Source organism: Phoenix dactylifera, chromosome 17 (assembly GCF_009389715.1).
Source record: "Phoenix dactylifera cultivar Barhee BC4 chromosome 17, palm_55x_up_171113_PBpolish2nd_filt_p, whole genome shotgun sequence".
Classification (NCBI taxonomy): Eukaryota; Viridiplantae; Streptophyta; class Magnoliopsida; order Arecales; family Arecaceae; genus Phoenix; species Phoenix dactylifera.
Window position 1 is genome coordinate 12250009 of NC_052408.1, and position 13875 is coordinate 12263883.

The 13875-nt window shown below is 39.0% G+C and overlaps 2 protein-coding genes across 2 annotated transcripts; one reads left to right on the forward strand and one right to left on the reverse strand.

Moving 5' to 3' along the window:
- Nucleotides 1-821: 821 nt before the first annotated feature.
- On the forward strand, nucleotides 822-2876 carry LOC103723996. Its single transcript, XM_008815112.4, has 3 exons — nucleotides 822-968; nucleotides 1146-1329; nucleotides 1417-2876. Exon 3 carries the CDS (start codon nucleotides 1442-1444, stop codon nucleotides 2489-2491), a length of 1050 nt encoding a protein of 349 aa, XP_008813334.1. The 5' UTR covers nucleotides 822-968; nucleotides 1146-1329; nucleotides 1417-1441; the 3' UTR covers nucleotides 2492-2876.
- Nucleotides 2877-8234: 5358 nt separating this feature from the next.
- Nucleotides 8235-13158, reverse strand: LOC103723994 (SRSF protein kinase 1-like). Its single transcript, XM_008815110.4, has 4 exons — nucleotides 12554-13158; nucleotides 10771-11550; nucleotides 8938-8985; nucleotides 8235-8866 (listed from the first exon to the last, which is right to left on the reverse strand). The coding sequence occupies exons 1-4, from the start codon at nucleotides 12734-12736 to the stop codon at nucleotides 8630-8632; spliced, it is 1248 nt and encodes a 415-aa protein (XP_008813332.2). The 5' UTR covers nucleotides 12737-13158; the 3' UTR covers nucleotides 8235-8629.
- Between the last annotated feature and the right edge of the window lie 717 nt (nucleotides 13159-13875).

A 13875-nucleotide genomic window follows, 5' to 3' on the forward strand; every position in this document is an offset into this window, starting at 1 on the left:
AAATGGGAGCAAAACTAATGGAAGAAATAGAGACAATCTCAAAGGTAGATCGGTTATCATCTAGATGTCTAACATGGCAAAGATGAGATAGAGAGAGAGAGGGGCAAAGTTTCAAATTTAGAGTTTTGTTCATGGCACCATGAATGAGGAAGTTCTTATAGAAGGAATAGAAAGGAGATTGGGGTTGCGATGGGGAGCAAAGTTTATACATTGGGACCTATGTGGCTGGTTAATAGCGGGGAAACTTGATGGTTTTGCGCGGCTGGAACCAGTTCGAGTCCTAACTCGAACAAAACCTAAGAATCATATGGATTCTAGCTTAACTCAATTCAATATAACTCAAAATCAAATATCTTAAAACTATTTTGCAGATCTTGCATTCCATAATTACTATATAAAAACAAGAAGGATGAGAAATTAATCATAACCATCACCAATCTTTTCCCTTTTAGTTCCACCTTTTTTATATAAGCCATGGCACATTACCACCTTCTCCTTGAGCAAGTCTTAACAAGAGCTATCCAAAATTGGGCATATTATGTTTGATAATTTTATCTTTTGTAACCTAAAAACCATCCAAGGTCAGTACATATGGGAAAAGGAATCAAATAGAATGAAAAATTAACAGCGGATGCCTTTTGTTTCTACTATCATCCGTCAACGGTAACGATCGCTGATCATTCACTCCCTGAAAATAAGCTATAAATCCAACCGTCGGATGCCGTATCCACGGCAGTGCATCGTGCTTATCCGCGCCCCAGGGGTATTTTGGTAGTTTGAAATGTACCGGGGAAAACGCCGTCAGCTCCTATAAATAAATAAATAAATGAGATAAATGCCCTCTCTCTCTCTCTCTCATGGTTTTGGGGATCCCCCTCTCCTGTTTCCGAGAAAAATTCCATCAGCCGTCGGAAAGCTCCGAGAGTTGCCTCAAGGGAAACCCTAATCCAGCCTGATTTCAAGGCGAGGTAGGGTTTCGATCCTTTTATTCTATGACTATGTCTGTTGTTTGGTTTAATCTCATGGCCACTTAGTCCATGTCTCGATAGTCTCGGGAGAATTCCTGAATCGATCTCGAATTCTGAATTCGGATTTAATTTGATTTCTTTTATCTTTAGATTGCTATTTTCATCGTATATCTGCAGGAATTTGTCAGGAAGTTGGAATCTTGTTACCTTGATTCGTCTATAAGCTCGCTGAAATGGATTTTGCTTGTGGTCCTTGACGGGTGAATTCTTCGAAGAATTTTATCATATTTGAGGGATGGGATCCAAGAAGTGAATTCGTAGTAGTGGAAACTGGAAAGCTGATTCCTTGACAATTATGAAGGTTTGAATGGGCTGAAATAATTCATTATCTGAGTTCAGTAAGGTCAAGTTCGATATGGGAATCTAATTCCTGAATTTGAATACATAGGCAGTCGATTTCAAAGGTTATTTGGATGGATTCCTTTGATCTCAACACCCGGTTGCCTCCTCGGAAGCGACTACTCGCTGGGCTAAAGAAGGAGGGTTCTGATTGCGATTTCTCGCCTCCTGTTCCTTTATTTTCCAGTGATCTCAATGCCCGTATCCGTGATATTACCAACTCAACCACTTCTTCCCCTGATGAGATCATTGAGGCCACCAAGTCAGTAGCTTTGGCTGCCGCAGAAGTTGCTGCTGCTGCAAGAGCCACTGCGATGGAGAAAGCAGCTGCGGCTGCGAAGGCCAGGACCGCTGCCAGGAATGCCCTGGAATTATTAGATTCAATCTCAAGGAGTGAAGCTGCCCGAAAGGATTGCCCAACCAAAACCAAATCTCGAAAGAAACATGTGGCGGTCAAGCTCTTGTACAGTAATAAACAGCCCATGGGGAACCGAGAAACAGATGAAGAATTGGCCCGGAGGTTGCATCGAGCTATGAACAGTTCCCCAAGAATTTCAAACAGTAAACAGAAGAAGCTTCATGGTTCTGGGAAAGAGGAAGTTCAGAATGGTGGTGCTGTGTGCAATGAAAACTCACCTGTTTCAGGTGATAAAGCTGTTCAGTTGAATAATGGATATTCTGTAGATAAAGTGGAAGAAAACATTGCTGTATGCTCCAAAGATGACCTTTTTGGGAGGGAAGAGGAAGAATCTGGTTGTCATTTAGAAAAACATCATCATGGATCTAAGGATAGAAGAATTACTGGTGGTAGGAAAGCGAAAATTAAGCAAAAGAAATTGCCTTTAAGTCAATGTAATGTAAGGGATCAGGGAGAAACTGAAGATACTCGAAGCTCTGTGGATCATTTACTGACTGGGGAATCAGAATTGGATCATGTAGAAAGACACACATCTTCCAACAATGCAAATCATTCTGATGATGGGCATTTGTCGATGAAGATTACATCCACATGGAAATGCAAGAAGCTCAAGGCGTCACAATGTTCTTCCAATAGCAAGATCATGCGTGTTCTATGTTCAAATCCGTCACCTACCAAGGCCTCTGCTATGGTCAAAGTTGATTAGTGAGGTAACTTTATTTTTTGTTATGCTGGATAGATGATGGCGTTGGAGCTCACATTAGTGTTAAAAGCAGCTGGAGATGAATATATGTTGAATTTTGCAATCCGGACAAAGAGAAGGAGAAGACATGTTACGCTAAGTAGTTGCTTGCTTTATGATTTCATTCTATACAGGGTGCTTGCTTTCACATATCATGTTCTGTAGAAGGCTTGCTTTTTTGGTTTTGTTCTAATGTATCACTTTCTATTTATCTTTATGCTGTATTTATTAGTAAGTTTGCTGGAGAAATTCTGTTATTTGTTATTGATGGATAGTACTCCAAACTCACTGATTTCTTCTGAATTACATGATGACCAAGATATGCAAAACTCGTGCAACCTTAACTGAACCCAAGTTGCATGGAGTGATCTTAATAGTTTGTTGGGTTATATAGTAAATCAGGAAGCAATAAGGAATACGAGTAGACAAATTAATTTAATCTTTTTTACAGAGAATATGTATAGGGAAATCATACTTTGTGGTTATGTACTTCATGGACAAATTCTACTTTTGGATGAAATGAAATTAGCCTACTTATTTTGGTAATTCAGATTGACATAATTGCATTTTTTATGAATATTTATAATTACAATAAAATCACAGTCGACTTAAACTGAGCTGGGATGTCTGTTTTAGATTAAACAGAAGTAATATTCAGTGACAGCCCTATCTTGTGACTTTGTTTTGGCTTTCTCGAGTAGGATTTACGAAGTGACCAAGAACATGCAATCGCAGGTGGTGACTTGACTAAGTCATAATAATTAGTCTACCAGCATCAACTTAAGCTGGAGGTGAGGAGGGGAAGCATAGGATATTGCTCTTTCTTCCAAGCAACAAATTTTTCAGTGAGATATCATAGGTTTTCACTCTCAGATTCAAGGTGGATTCATATATCAAACAACAGAGAGAAATGGTAATGTTCAGTCAGGAATGCCTCACCAAGCAGATTGCTTTTTTACAATTCTTTTAACTCGAGCATTTGGTTCTGTCCCAATTTATCCATCCAGTTAAGAATACCATGTATTCTAGTAAAGATGTCAGTGCGTTCTCAAGCATGAGAATGGATCACAAATGCTGGCAGGGCAATTAAGTTATTACTGAAGAGAAATATAACTTTTGCATCAATATGATGGGCTTGGTTTTATAGATATAGGTCTACTTGAATCATAGGGAAGAGCATATCCGTATATGGCCTAAGCTGAAGCCAATAACGGAGATAAGATTATAAAAAATGTTATCGTCAGTACAATTTTGGTTTTGAAGTACATATTGGCTCTCGGCCATAGGCTGAAAAATGTTTGGCCATTTTATTTTGCTTTGTATGGTTTCGGCTGAAATTGTATAAAAACAGAAAATAGGTAATAATCAATTTGGAGCTGTAAAAGATTGTTTTATATATAGTTTGTTAAGGAATCAAGTGTGGAATAAGGTGGCACATGTTCATTTCTAGATAGAGATAAAAAATAATAATCATTACTCATGGAATATTTGTATTTATTGTTAAAAATACATAAAATTCATGCACACGTTTTAATGGATTTTAAGTTCATTATGTTGCTTTCCCATTGCAAGGATAATTTTGGGTGTTTTTGGCAATTATCATATCACCTATTTTACATTGAATTCTAATTGGGTGATATCAACGTATCCATCTGATTTCTTTGTGATTTTTCTTCTGGTAATGGCTGCCAATCTTCATAAAGATGTTTTCTGTTGGAGCGGTGCTTGTAGGACTGATGCTGCTGTACTGAAGTAACATGTCTGTAATGCAGTATGAAATCTTGTCATGTGAGGCAAAAAGTTATTTGTCAAAATATGTATTTGAAATACTATGTTGTATGTGATTCGGTTTTAATATTCAAAAGAACAAAAGAATTTATGGAGTTTTTGGTGTTAAGGATGCTCTTCTTTTATGCATTGCAGCATTTGTTCTATCTGGATATGTTAATTGTCATAAGCATGAATGCAAGACCCAGGTAGTTGATTGTGTCGATCTGGAAAATCAAATACATGTTTTGAAACTTCAGCATGTATTCTGTGCTCCAAGATTAGCACTGCTAGTTTGATTTACTTATCCCTGTTATTTTCATGTCTTCTGTCCTCCAAGTTAAACAAGATAAGCAATTGCATGATTCCATAAAATGAAGGGTGTCCCAATGCATGAGGCTCCCGCCACTGTTGAGTTTGGGGAGGGTCACATATACACAACCTTAAACAAGATATGAGTAATTTCAAGTTTCCATGCAGCCAAAAATTAGTCTGATCTCTCAAGAGCTCTCTCAAGAGCTGCGCTGACAAAGCAATCAGGTTGCAGATTGAGTGGTTCATAAAATATAAAAGAACATGTTGATCCAGTGATTTTCTGGTTATATAGTTGATGACTCTACTTAAGCAGGTCAAGATGGCTTTGTTAACCAACGAATAAATTACACTTGAGTAGCAATCTAATCTTAGAGGCACCATTCTTCAGCTTAAATCACACCATGGAATTTGATGGAAAGATTGTCCAAGGAGCTTCTAACCTAAATTATAGCTATTACCTTAATGTAAGACTTTTACATGGAAGTGACACTCAACAAATGTTGCTTTTCAGAGTTTAGTGGTGCGTCGCAATCATCAATTGTTATCCATTGAGGCCACAGACAATCAGAGACAATTCTGCACCATACAAATGGACTTGATGGCATGTTAGCAAGCTGCTTGTAAAAACCACCTCAAAATGGTTTAAGCATCTTATGTGGACAATTTCTTCTATTCAGGGGCTGATATCCTCTGTGGATTATACTATATGATGTGCATGTAATTTTCTGCTAGTATTCATGGTCCCCTTCTGGTTGCAACCACTGTAAAAGGTACTGACTATTCTGTCACTTCACATTAAATATCTCTCAAACATATTGTCTTGGATTCCTTTCCTTTCTGGGGCCTGTCTGCGTGGCAAATTCTTGCAAAACAGATTCACCCTGATCCGGTGCTGTTTGTTATTCCTTCTGCTGGTCTCATCCAGTAGAGGATTTACATTGTTTCTTTTCACCTAAAAAGTGAAGAACATTGTTGCCCTGATTTGAAGTTAGGAACTTCAAATCCTTGGGAGAGAGTGTACTGGATGTGCATCATTTGCAGCTCACCTGCTGTTAGAAAAATTCAACAAATTCTTAGAAATTTGAGAAGGAGAATTTTGAAATGAACAACCAGGGACACAAATAAGTCCCACAGTGGGGGAACCATTACAGATGGTTCTTCTTGATTGATAAATAGTTGCTAAGTTGCCTGCAATTGCGCCGCTCTAAGACATCACTCTCTCCAATTGCACTACTTATGACTAAATATTAGCTAAAACCTGGAAAGCAACGCAAAGCTGATTTAGAACAAGGAAACTAATGATGGATGGCTGTGGTCCTGCCAATTAGTAATGTTTTTATTGACAGATGCACTCACACTTCTGCTTGATTTACTTCTTTGTTTATATATAAGTAGCCTTTCCCTGCCCCCAATGCCTGAGGGCTGTAGAGATAACCTTGCGGGGTATTATATGATAAATTATAGAGGCAGCTCATGGGTTCAAATTTCTTTGATCATAAACATCTCAGACCAAAGTTCTATGGAAAACCTTATTTATTTCAAAAGGGTAGGCTTCTGGAAGGCTCAACCACCCCGTAACTCTTAAGCTGCGTCCACAGCTTGCTGTTCAGCGGGACCCTTCAAGCAAGAGTTGGGTCTGTCTTCATATGGTTGGCATGTTGCACTCGGCACTTTAATTATGTCTTTTCACGCAGGAATCAGATTCCATAGCTTTGCCCAGAGTGAATTTTGCATAAAAATCCACTCAATGATTGACTTCGCAAGGGGTGGATTTTGATGGGAGGCAAAATAGATCGTCTCATTCTGGCATGAAGTCACCCAATGCCGGCCAAGCAAACCTCAAAGCCGAGTAGGCCGAAGAGGCTACCCTGCAGGCGACGACCCCAGCCCTGCCAAGAGCCAGGTTGACCTCGGCCCCACCAAGAGCCGACCTCCACCATAGGCCAAAGCCGACCTCACCCAGCACACATTGCGGCCTCCAAGCATGCTCGACCTCGCCTGCAGTTGTACCTGGCCACGTCATGATGCGCCAACCGAGGGCCATATCCTGCCACGCCCGTCAAGGGCCATATCCTGCCACGCCCGTCAAGGGCCATACCCTGCCACACCTGTCAAGGGTCACACCCCGCCGCACCCGCCAATACGCTATCTCCAACTATTGGCCAACTGATCACATTTCAGCTCGAGATTTCAGATAACAATCGTCACCCTCACCCGATAAAAAGAGGTAGGAAAGGCCCTCGGTAAGTTTTACAAGCTTCTACGAGCTTTTACATGCATTATTAAGCTTCTATAAGCTGCTACAAGCTATTATGAGCGACAAGAGGCTATGAAAGGCACTCAGAAAGCTCCCTACTCCACAAAAAAGGTTTGGCTAACATAGCCATCGGAGGGCCTTCGCCGAAATCCCCGGCCAAGGTTTTGTGCAGATATCCGGAGCGCAGAGAGATGGCCATTTTTCTTCTTTCCGGCCGGTGTCTTCTTGAAGGTACCTCAGACCACCGGAGGCAGCTCTGTTTCTCCTTTCCGGCCGGCGCCTCCTCGGCTCTCTTCCGGTGTGGTCGCCCTCAGGCTAAATTTCAACCACAACAAATTTTATTTTTATTTTGTAAAACAGCACATTTTTAGAGATCCCCTGAAATTTTATCCTTGGATCAGAGTATAGGGCACCGAGGCAGGTGTTACTTTAAATAAATGTATTTTAGATGTTCAAAATTCATGTCCTAGACTTTAAATAAAGGTGTATTGCCCTTCTCATACTTGGGACCTAGGGGCAAAATCATAGAAAACCCGCAAAATAGATAGTTGCTTCTTAAAATAAATAAATAAGTTCATCTTTTTCTTCTGCAATCAATAATCAAGTGGATTTTGCACATTCATGCTAAGGGCACCTACTCAAACCATCTCAAATAGAATAGCCTTTCAAGCCACCAGCTATTGAAATAGCCCAACGTGCTATTGAAGGACTATTATGGAGCGACGTCTCGAGACTATTTGGGAACCGCACTGCATTTCTGGCAGCTTATGGCTACAGAAAGGTGAATAGAGCTGCAGATTGGATGACTTTCTTTGTTGCCGAGCATTCTGGTGGTATTTTGCGGATGACTCTGGTTGGTATCCCCGATGAGTTTAGAGATATAGGATGTATTCACACTAGGTGAGTATGTGCCATCCTGTTATATCAAAAACCATAAAAAAAGGACTGTTTTGAAGGTGACTAATTGATTTGTCCCTAGTTGCCGACCTGGGGCAACTTTTTTCCTCCAAAGTCTAAACAGGCCCCATTTAAATTAAAATGAACATATGAAAACCTTCTTGACCGACCATTTTATCTTTTTCAGGCCAATATGCAACTATTCAAAACCTTTGTGTGATTAAGGAGCATTGTTATTGTTAACTTGTAGAGCGAAAAAAAAACAGCTGAAATCATTAATAGAACACCTCAAAGAGCACAAAATTCTGGAAAAGCTTCCATGTCCCACATAAATCATCCTTCAGAGGCCAAAGCACTTTTAGATCATCATGCTTGAGGTTTCTTTGCTTCTAGTGGTTTGCACAATGCAAAGTAATATGTAAGCATCAGCAACTTACATGTTCTACAGACAAGATTGAGAGAGGATAGTCGTTTTCTATGCCGAAGATCACTTTATGGTGTTGAATCTTTAGCTAATACAATACCATAATTGAACATCTTGAATCCAATACCATACTTCTCTCTCGCAGAAGAATATGAATCTTTAGGGAATACATCTATACAAAAGATCACTTTATGCTGTTGAAGGATGTCACTTGGAGAACTTAAAAACTGACCTAAAGCTACATCCTCCATACAGACTTCAATATTTCACACTCAATCAATAAAATGAGATTATTGAAATTCTATGAGGTAAAAGAATCTGGAAAATCACATATATTCAGAAGGAGGGTGATTTTGGTGGCTGGCATGTGTGAAAACCTTATCACCTGTCCATTTTTAATTCACAGATTTTTTGTGCTGCTTTCCACTTCTGATACACCAGCTTATTCTGCTTCATTGAGCCACAGGTGTTGCAGACACTGTGCTGCTGTTGGCCGCCTCTCTGGAGCAAAATCCAGTAGAGGGTTCAGAAAATTTGCGAATGCACGGGCATCAGACGCAGTAAATTTGTATTTCTCAGCCAGAAGCCGATCCAGTGGCCAGAACTTCAGCCTACGGATCCTCTTCAGGTCTCCATATCGATCAAAGAAGTCCTTTGATCGAGATCCTCCAATAGCAATCTGGAATTCCAAGAGAAGATCATCAGTATCAGATTCCTTCAGGAGTCAAAAAGAGTGAAAATGGAACACACCTTTCTTGGCATTTTTCCTAGAAGTTCCATCATCAGAGCCAAGTGATCCTGCAATCGAGACCCAAAAGTCAAACAACATGGAAAAATTAAAATATGCTTTATTCATGAATGTTGCTGCCTGCTAAAGAGAAATATGGCAGACAAATGAGAAAATAATTATTTTCTCCTAAAGATGATGAGGTTTTCAAGCCTTAGTTTCAGGTTTTGGCTGCTCTTACAAATATATGGCCTAAAAAACTGACCTCTCTAATTATTTTGAACAGTTGAAGCAGTGCAGAAGTACAAAAAGAAATGATTACTATCATTAATTTGCTTTGAGAAATTTACTTTGAGAACTAGATATTCTGAGAAATGATCACCACACTGTTAAGTCATTTGCTTGAGCATGATTCCGCAAAGTATAGATCTCTTATGAAAGTAAGAGCTCCCTAGTGTCTCTTCATGTAGATACTTGCTCAAGATTTGTTCCATTCAATTCATCTTAACAATAACAAAATTATGAACGCAATAACAACTTAACAATGAGTGGCTGTTTTAAGAAGAAAACTTCCACTTTAGGCCAAACTGAAGGCATAAATCAGGCAGTAAGCACAATAACATCAACATCCAACCTATGGTCCGTGTGCCATGTCAATGCAGATCAGGCATTGAGCTTCTGGATTTGCATCTTCAGACCTAGAAGGTTGATTGCTTTAATAGGCAGGTTATTTAACAAGAACTAAGATCAAAATCCATTATGAAACAAGAAAAAAGACAGAGAGAAAGAGAGAGAGGGAGGATACTTAAGAGAGAGTATCAATATTTCATTTTGTACTAATAGATATGTATATGCATCTAATTTTTAACTGCATAAAGGCAAGCTTCCAATTAAATATGAATATACTTGTGAACAATTCAAATTGCATTCTTAAAATTCAATCTGAACAATTCCAATTTTAATTATGTGTCCTTTCTATATTGCCAAATTCTTTGTGAGGACTAAAATTTTGGCCCTAATGTCTTGCTCAAATGATTCTGAGTTCTAGAACAATTGTTAGGAGAATATTTTGGGTTAGTTCGTCACATGAAAAGATAAGAATAACAAAGTGATGCTATTATTTTCGTAGCTCCTACTACTTTTTTCTTTTTCTTTTTTTTTTTTGGTGGGGGGGGGGGGGGGGGGGAGATAGCTGAATCATGAGATTCTTGGGGTTGTGAGTACAGTAAACCCTCGATCCTCTCTTCTTGTTTCCCAATGTAATGGGTTGATGATGGCGGGGAAAATCGGGTAGCTCCTATTACTTGATTAAATAAAAAAAAATAGATGTTGCTGATCGAATTTGGATATTTCCATAACCAAATGTTTCATGACTCATATGTTGCATTACATTTTGGTTGACAAAGTAATATAATCATCATAATATGGAGAAGAAATTATCAATTTTTAATGATCATGTGTAATCACCAAAAATCACATGGTTGAATTGGTAACTTCCGACTTCCCTATCAACATCTCAAGAACAAGAACAATATAGATAACTAAAATAAACAAATAAATTAATAAGAGAATTTAAGAAGATCTCATCAGTGATCGTCAGTTCTGAAATTTCTGCCGCCAAAATACTATGTGATGGATGTCAAATCCATACGAATAGCTTATATTTCATCTTGTAATGCTTGTTCGAATTAGTTATGTCAAGTATTGCTGGTCATGCCGCCTACAACTCCAAATGGATGAAGAGTCATGCAAATGACAGTTTATTAAGTTGTATCTACTATGATAATTTTCCTTGAGCCATTTATATGAGAAGCAGAGTTATTTTAAAACACAACAGAAGACAGGAAGAAATATACCTCATCTTCACCAAACCTGTATCCATCCTTAGGAGCAAACAGCATGTCACCAGTAGCAAGCTCAAAAGCTATGCAAGCAAAAGACCACATATCAACTGAGAAAGAGTATCCAGCTCCAAGAATAACCTCAGGGGCCCTATATTGCCTTGTCTGGATATCATTTGTAAGTTGCTTATCAGCCCAACAAGCATTTCCGAAATCCACAATCTTGCACCTCATATCTATCCCTTCCAAACTTCTCTCCCATTCCAAAGGGCCTTCCATGGATCCTCTTCTTTGAGAGAGCTTTGACAATGCCCTCTTCGCCCTTATCTTCAGCTTCTTCTTGTAGAAATTAATCACAGCCCCACCATTTGGGTTTCCGTCAGGCCTCTCAAGAATCGGGGTAAATCCAGACCGTACAGGGTCTTTTGCAGGATCAATGGTGGAGATAAGGAGCACATTTTCTGGTTTTAAATCTGCATGAATTATACCAAGTTTCCTGTGCAAGTAATCAAGGCCCACCAAGATTGATCTGCATATACTTCTAACTCTTTGCAGCCCAATGCCTTTGTTGTGGTTGTACCGGATTAACCGGAGCAAGCTGTCCCCAAGGAGTTCAATTACTAGACAATGATGCTGTCCATTTGGGCCGGCATGCTTGAAGTGATCAAGCAGACGCACGACACATTTAGAATTTGATGGATCTCCTTGTGCAATTGCTGAAAGAAGCTTGATTTCATGGAGAGCAGCTTGAGCATACTCTTTTGCACTTTTTTGAATCTTAAGAGCAACAAAACTCTGCAGAACAAACGCAATTTATAAATCTTCAGATTGGGATGTTAGCTCAAATATAAGAAAGACCCTAAACATGGGTATGTTCAACTTAAGAAGCAGAGAGAGAGAGAGAGAGAGAGAGAGAGAGAGAGAGAGAGTAGGTGATCATATATAAATACAGATAAACTTCTTCTTTCTTGAAAAAAAATACAAAAACAAATAAACTTCAACACAATAAAATAACAAACGATCGATTTATGAAACAAATGAAAGAAGGGGTTTTTTTCGAATGTTAATTCGTATATAAGATGACTAGCCTGCAAGCTAAAAACAATTAAATGAGGCAAAGAATTTGTTGTACACGGAGGTAGAAACCTGAACTCCTCTGAGCTAAATAACGAGAGTATTTATTAACAGAAGGAAAAATACAGGAAAGATGCAGATGCCCGGAACAGACCCATCGACAGAAATGTAATCAGAAAACAAATGACGTAAGATTATTGGCAGATAGAAATATCCACAAATTAAGGATAACCAAAACGGGAAAAGGCTTGTCAGACAGGAAAAAGGGTCTTTCATGATAAATGAACAAAACAAAGATTGCACGCGATCAAGGTTAGGCAATAGCTGTAGCGATCCAAGGATCCCTGGAGCGATACTACGAGCAAATTCTATCCATATCACTTAAAAAATCTTTTTTTTCTAAGCAATTTTTTAAAGATTCCATTTTTAAGAAAACCGCCATCGGAGTTCCAGTAGTTTCCATAAAGCTCGTCCATACTACAGCAATTTAAAAAGATAATTGCAGAAAAACACGTACAGAAGATATTTATATCAAGAGAATTCGCATGATTTTATAGGAACCGCACAAATTCACGTAAGAAGACGCGGAAAACGACGTTGCTAGGAATGATAGAAATCAAAGACGAGATCTTTCATGATCTCTCCCGTCAGGAACGACTCGAGAACTAAATACCAAGAGAAAGGAAGAACGGAGAAGCAGAGGAGGGAATCGAGGAGGAGGTACTTGGCATCGGGTGTCGTAGGCGAGCCAGACGGTGGAGAAGTGGCCCCAGCCGAGCTTGCGCTGGGCGATGTAGCGGCCGCCGCCGAAGGAGTCGCCGACCCGGACTGCGTGGTAGCCGCCCTTCCTGTAGGCGTCGATGCCCTCGTCCTCCTCCCCCGACCCCGACGACGACGAGCACGACATCGTCTCCCACTCGCGCCTTTTTTATCTTCTCGTCGGATAGCCTCTGTCTATTGCGGTTGTTATCCAATTAAAAATGATTCCACCACCTCACCTGAGATTATGAGAAGGAGAAGAGAGAGAAGCTCTCTTTCTTTTTCCCTTTCGTCATTCTTTCCTTTTTTATTATTGTTTTCGAAAGACGATCCGCCTGGCTCTCCAGCTTGCCGTTGCCGGGGAATTTAGGAAGTGGCTTTATTACCTTGCTTATGCTTGCCCACGCTTTGGAAGGCTATGAGCCATTAGGAGTGTAAATTGGGATGGTGTCCAATTACATCTCTGATCAGGCCAATATGCTGATTAAGAATTGTAGTGATATATGAACTCAAAGGAGGGTGATAACAAGTTGCTTGCAGAGATCAAGGATGTGCGAGAAGTACATCGAACTATTTTTATGGCTGTAATTTGTAAATGTTGTTGGGAAGTGATACTAGATCGGTTACCATTTGCAAAAGAAGAAAAATAGAAATATCTTTAAAGAGACATTTAGAAAGCCCTTCGCGATTCCTTTTCTATTTATATGGGACACACAAGTTCTAATTCTAATAAATTAATATGAAAAAAATATTCAATTAAAATTGACACTTTTGAATCACTAATATTTGCAATGAATCTATCCTTATTCATTTACTTTATCTTTTATATGGATTTTGATTAGAATAAATTATTAAAATACATATCGCATAAATAAATGCTCATAGAATTTTATCATTTTTTGGTACATTTTGATCCTATATTTTCATATAGCTTATTTTATCATTCGATGCCATTGATCAAAAAGAAGGGTTGGACTAGTTGGGATAGGATTTAGCAAAATTTTATAGAGAATATAAAAGCATGAGCTGGCATGATCAGATATGATCGAATTTGATTGGTCAAGATTGGGTGCACTTGTGAAGGTCAATTTGACTATATTTCAATAGGTTGGGTTATTTTGATTAGAAAAGTTGGGATTGGTTTATGGCGAGTGATTAGGGTTTTAGTTGGATGAATGATGATTTGGGCCTAATAGACTATAATTTAGATCGAATGGATTAGATAGACTAAATGAACTAGGATTTAGGTTGGATTAAGGCTTGATGCTGTTATATAAGGAAATTATC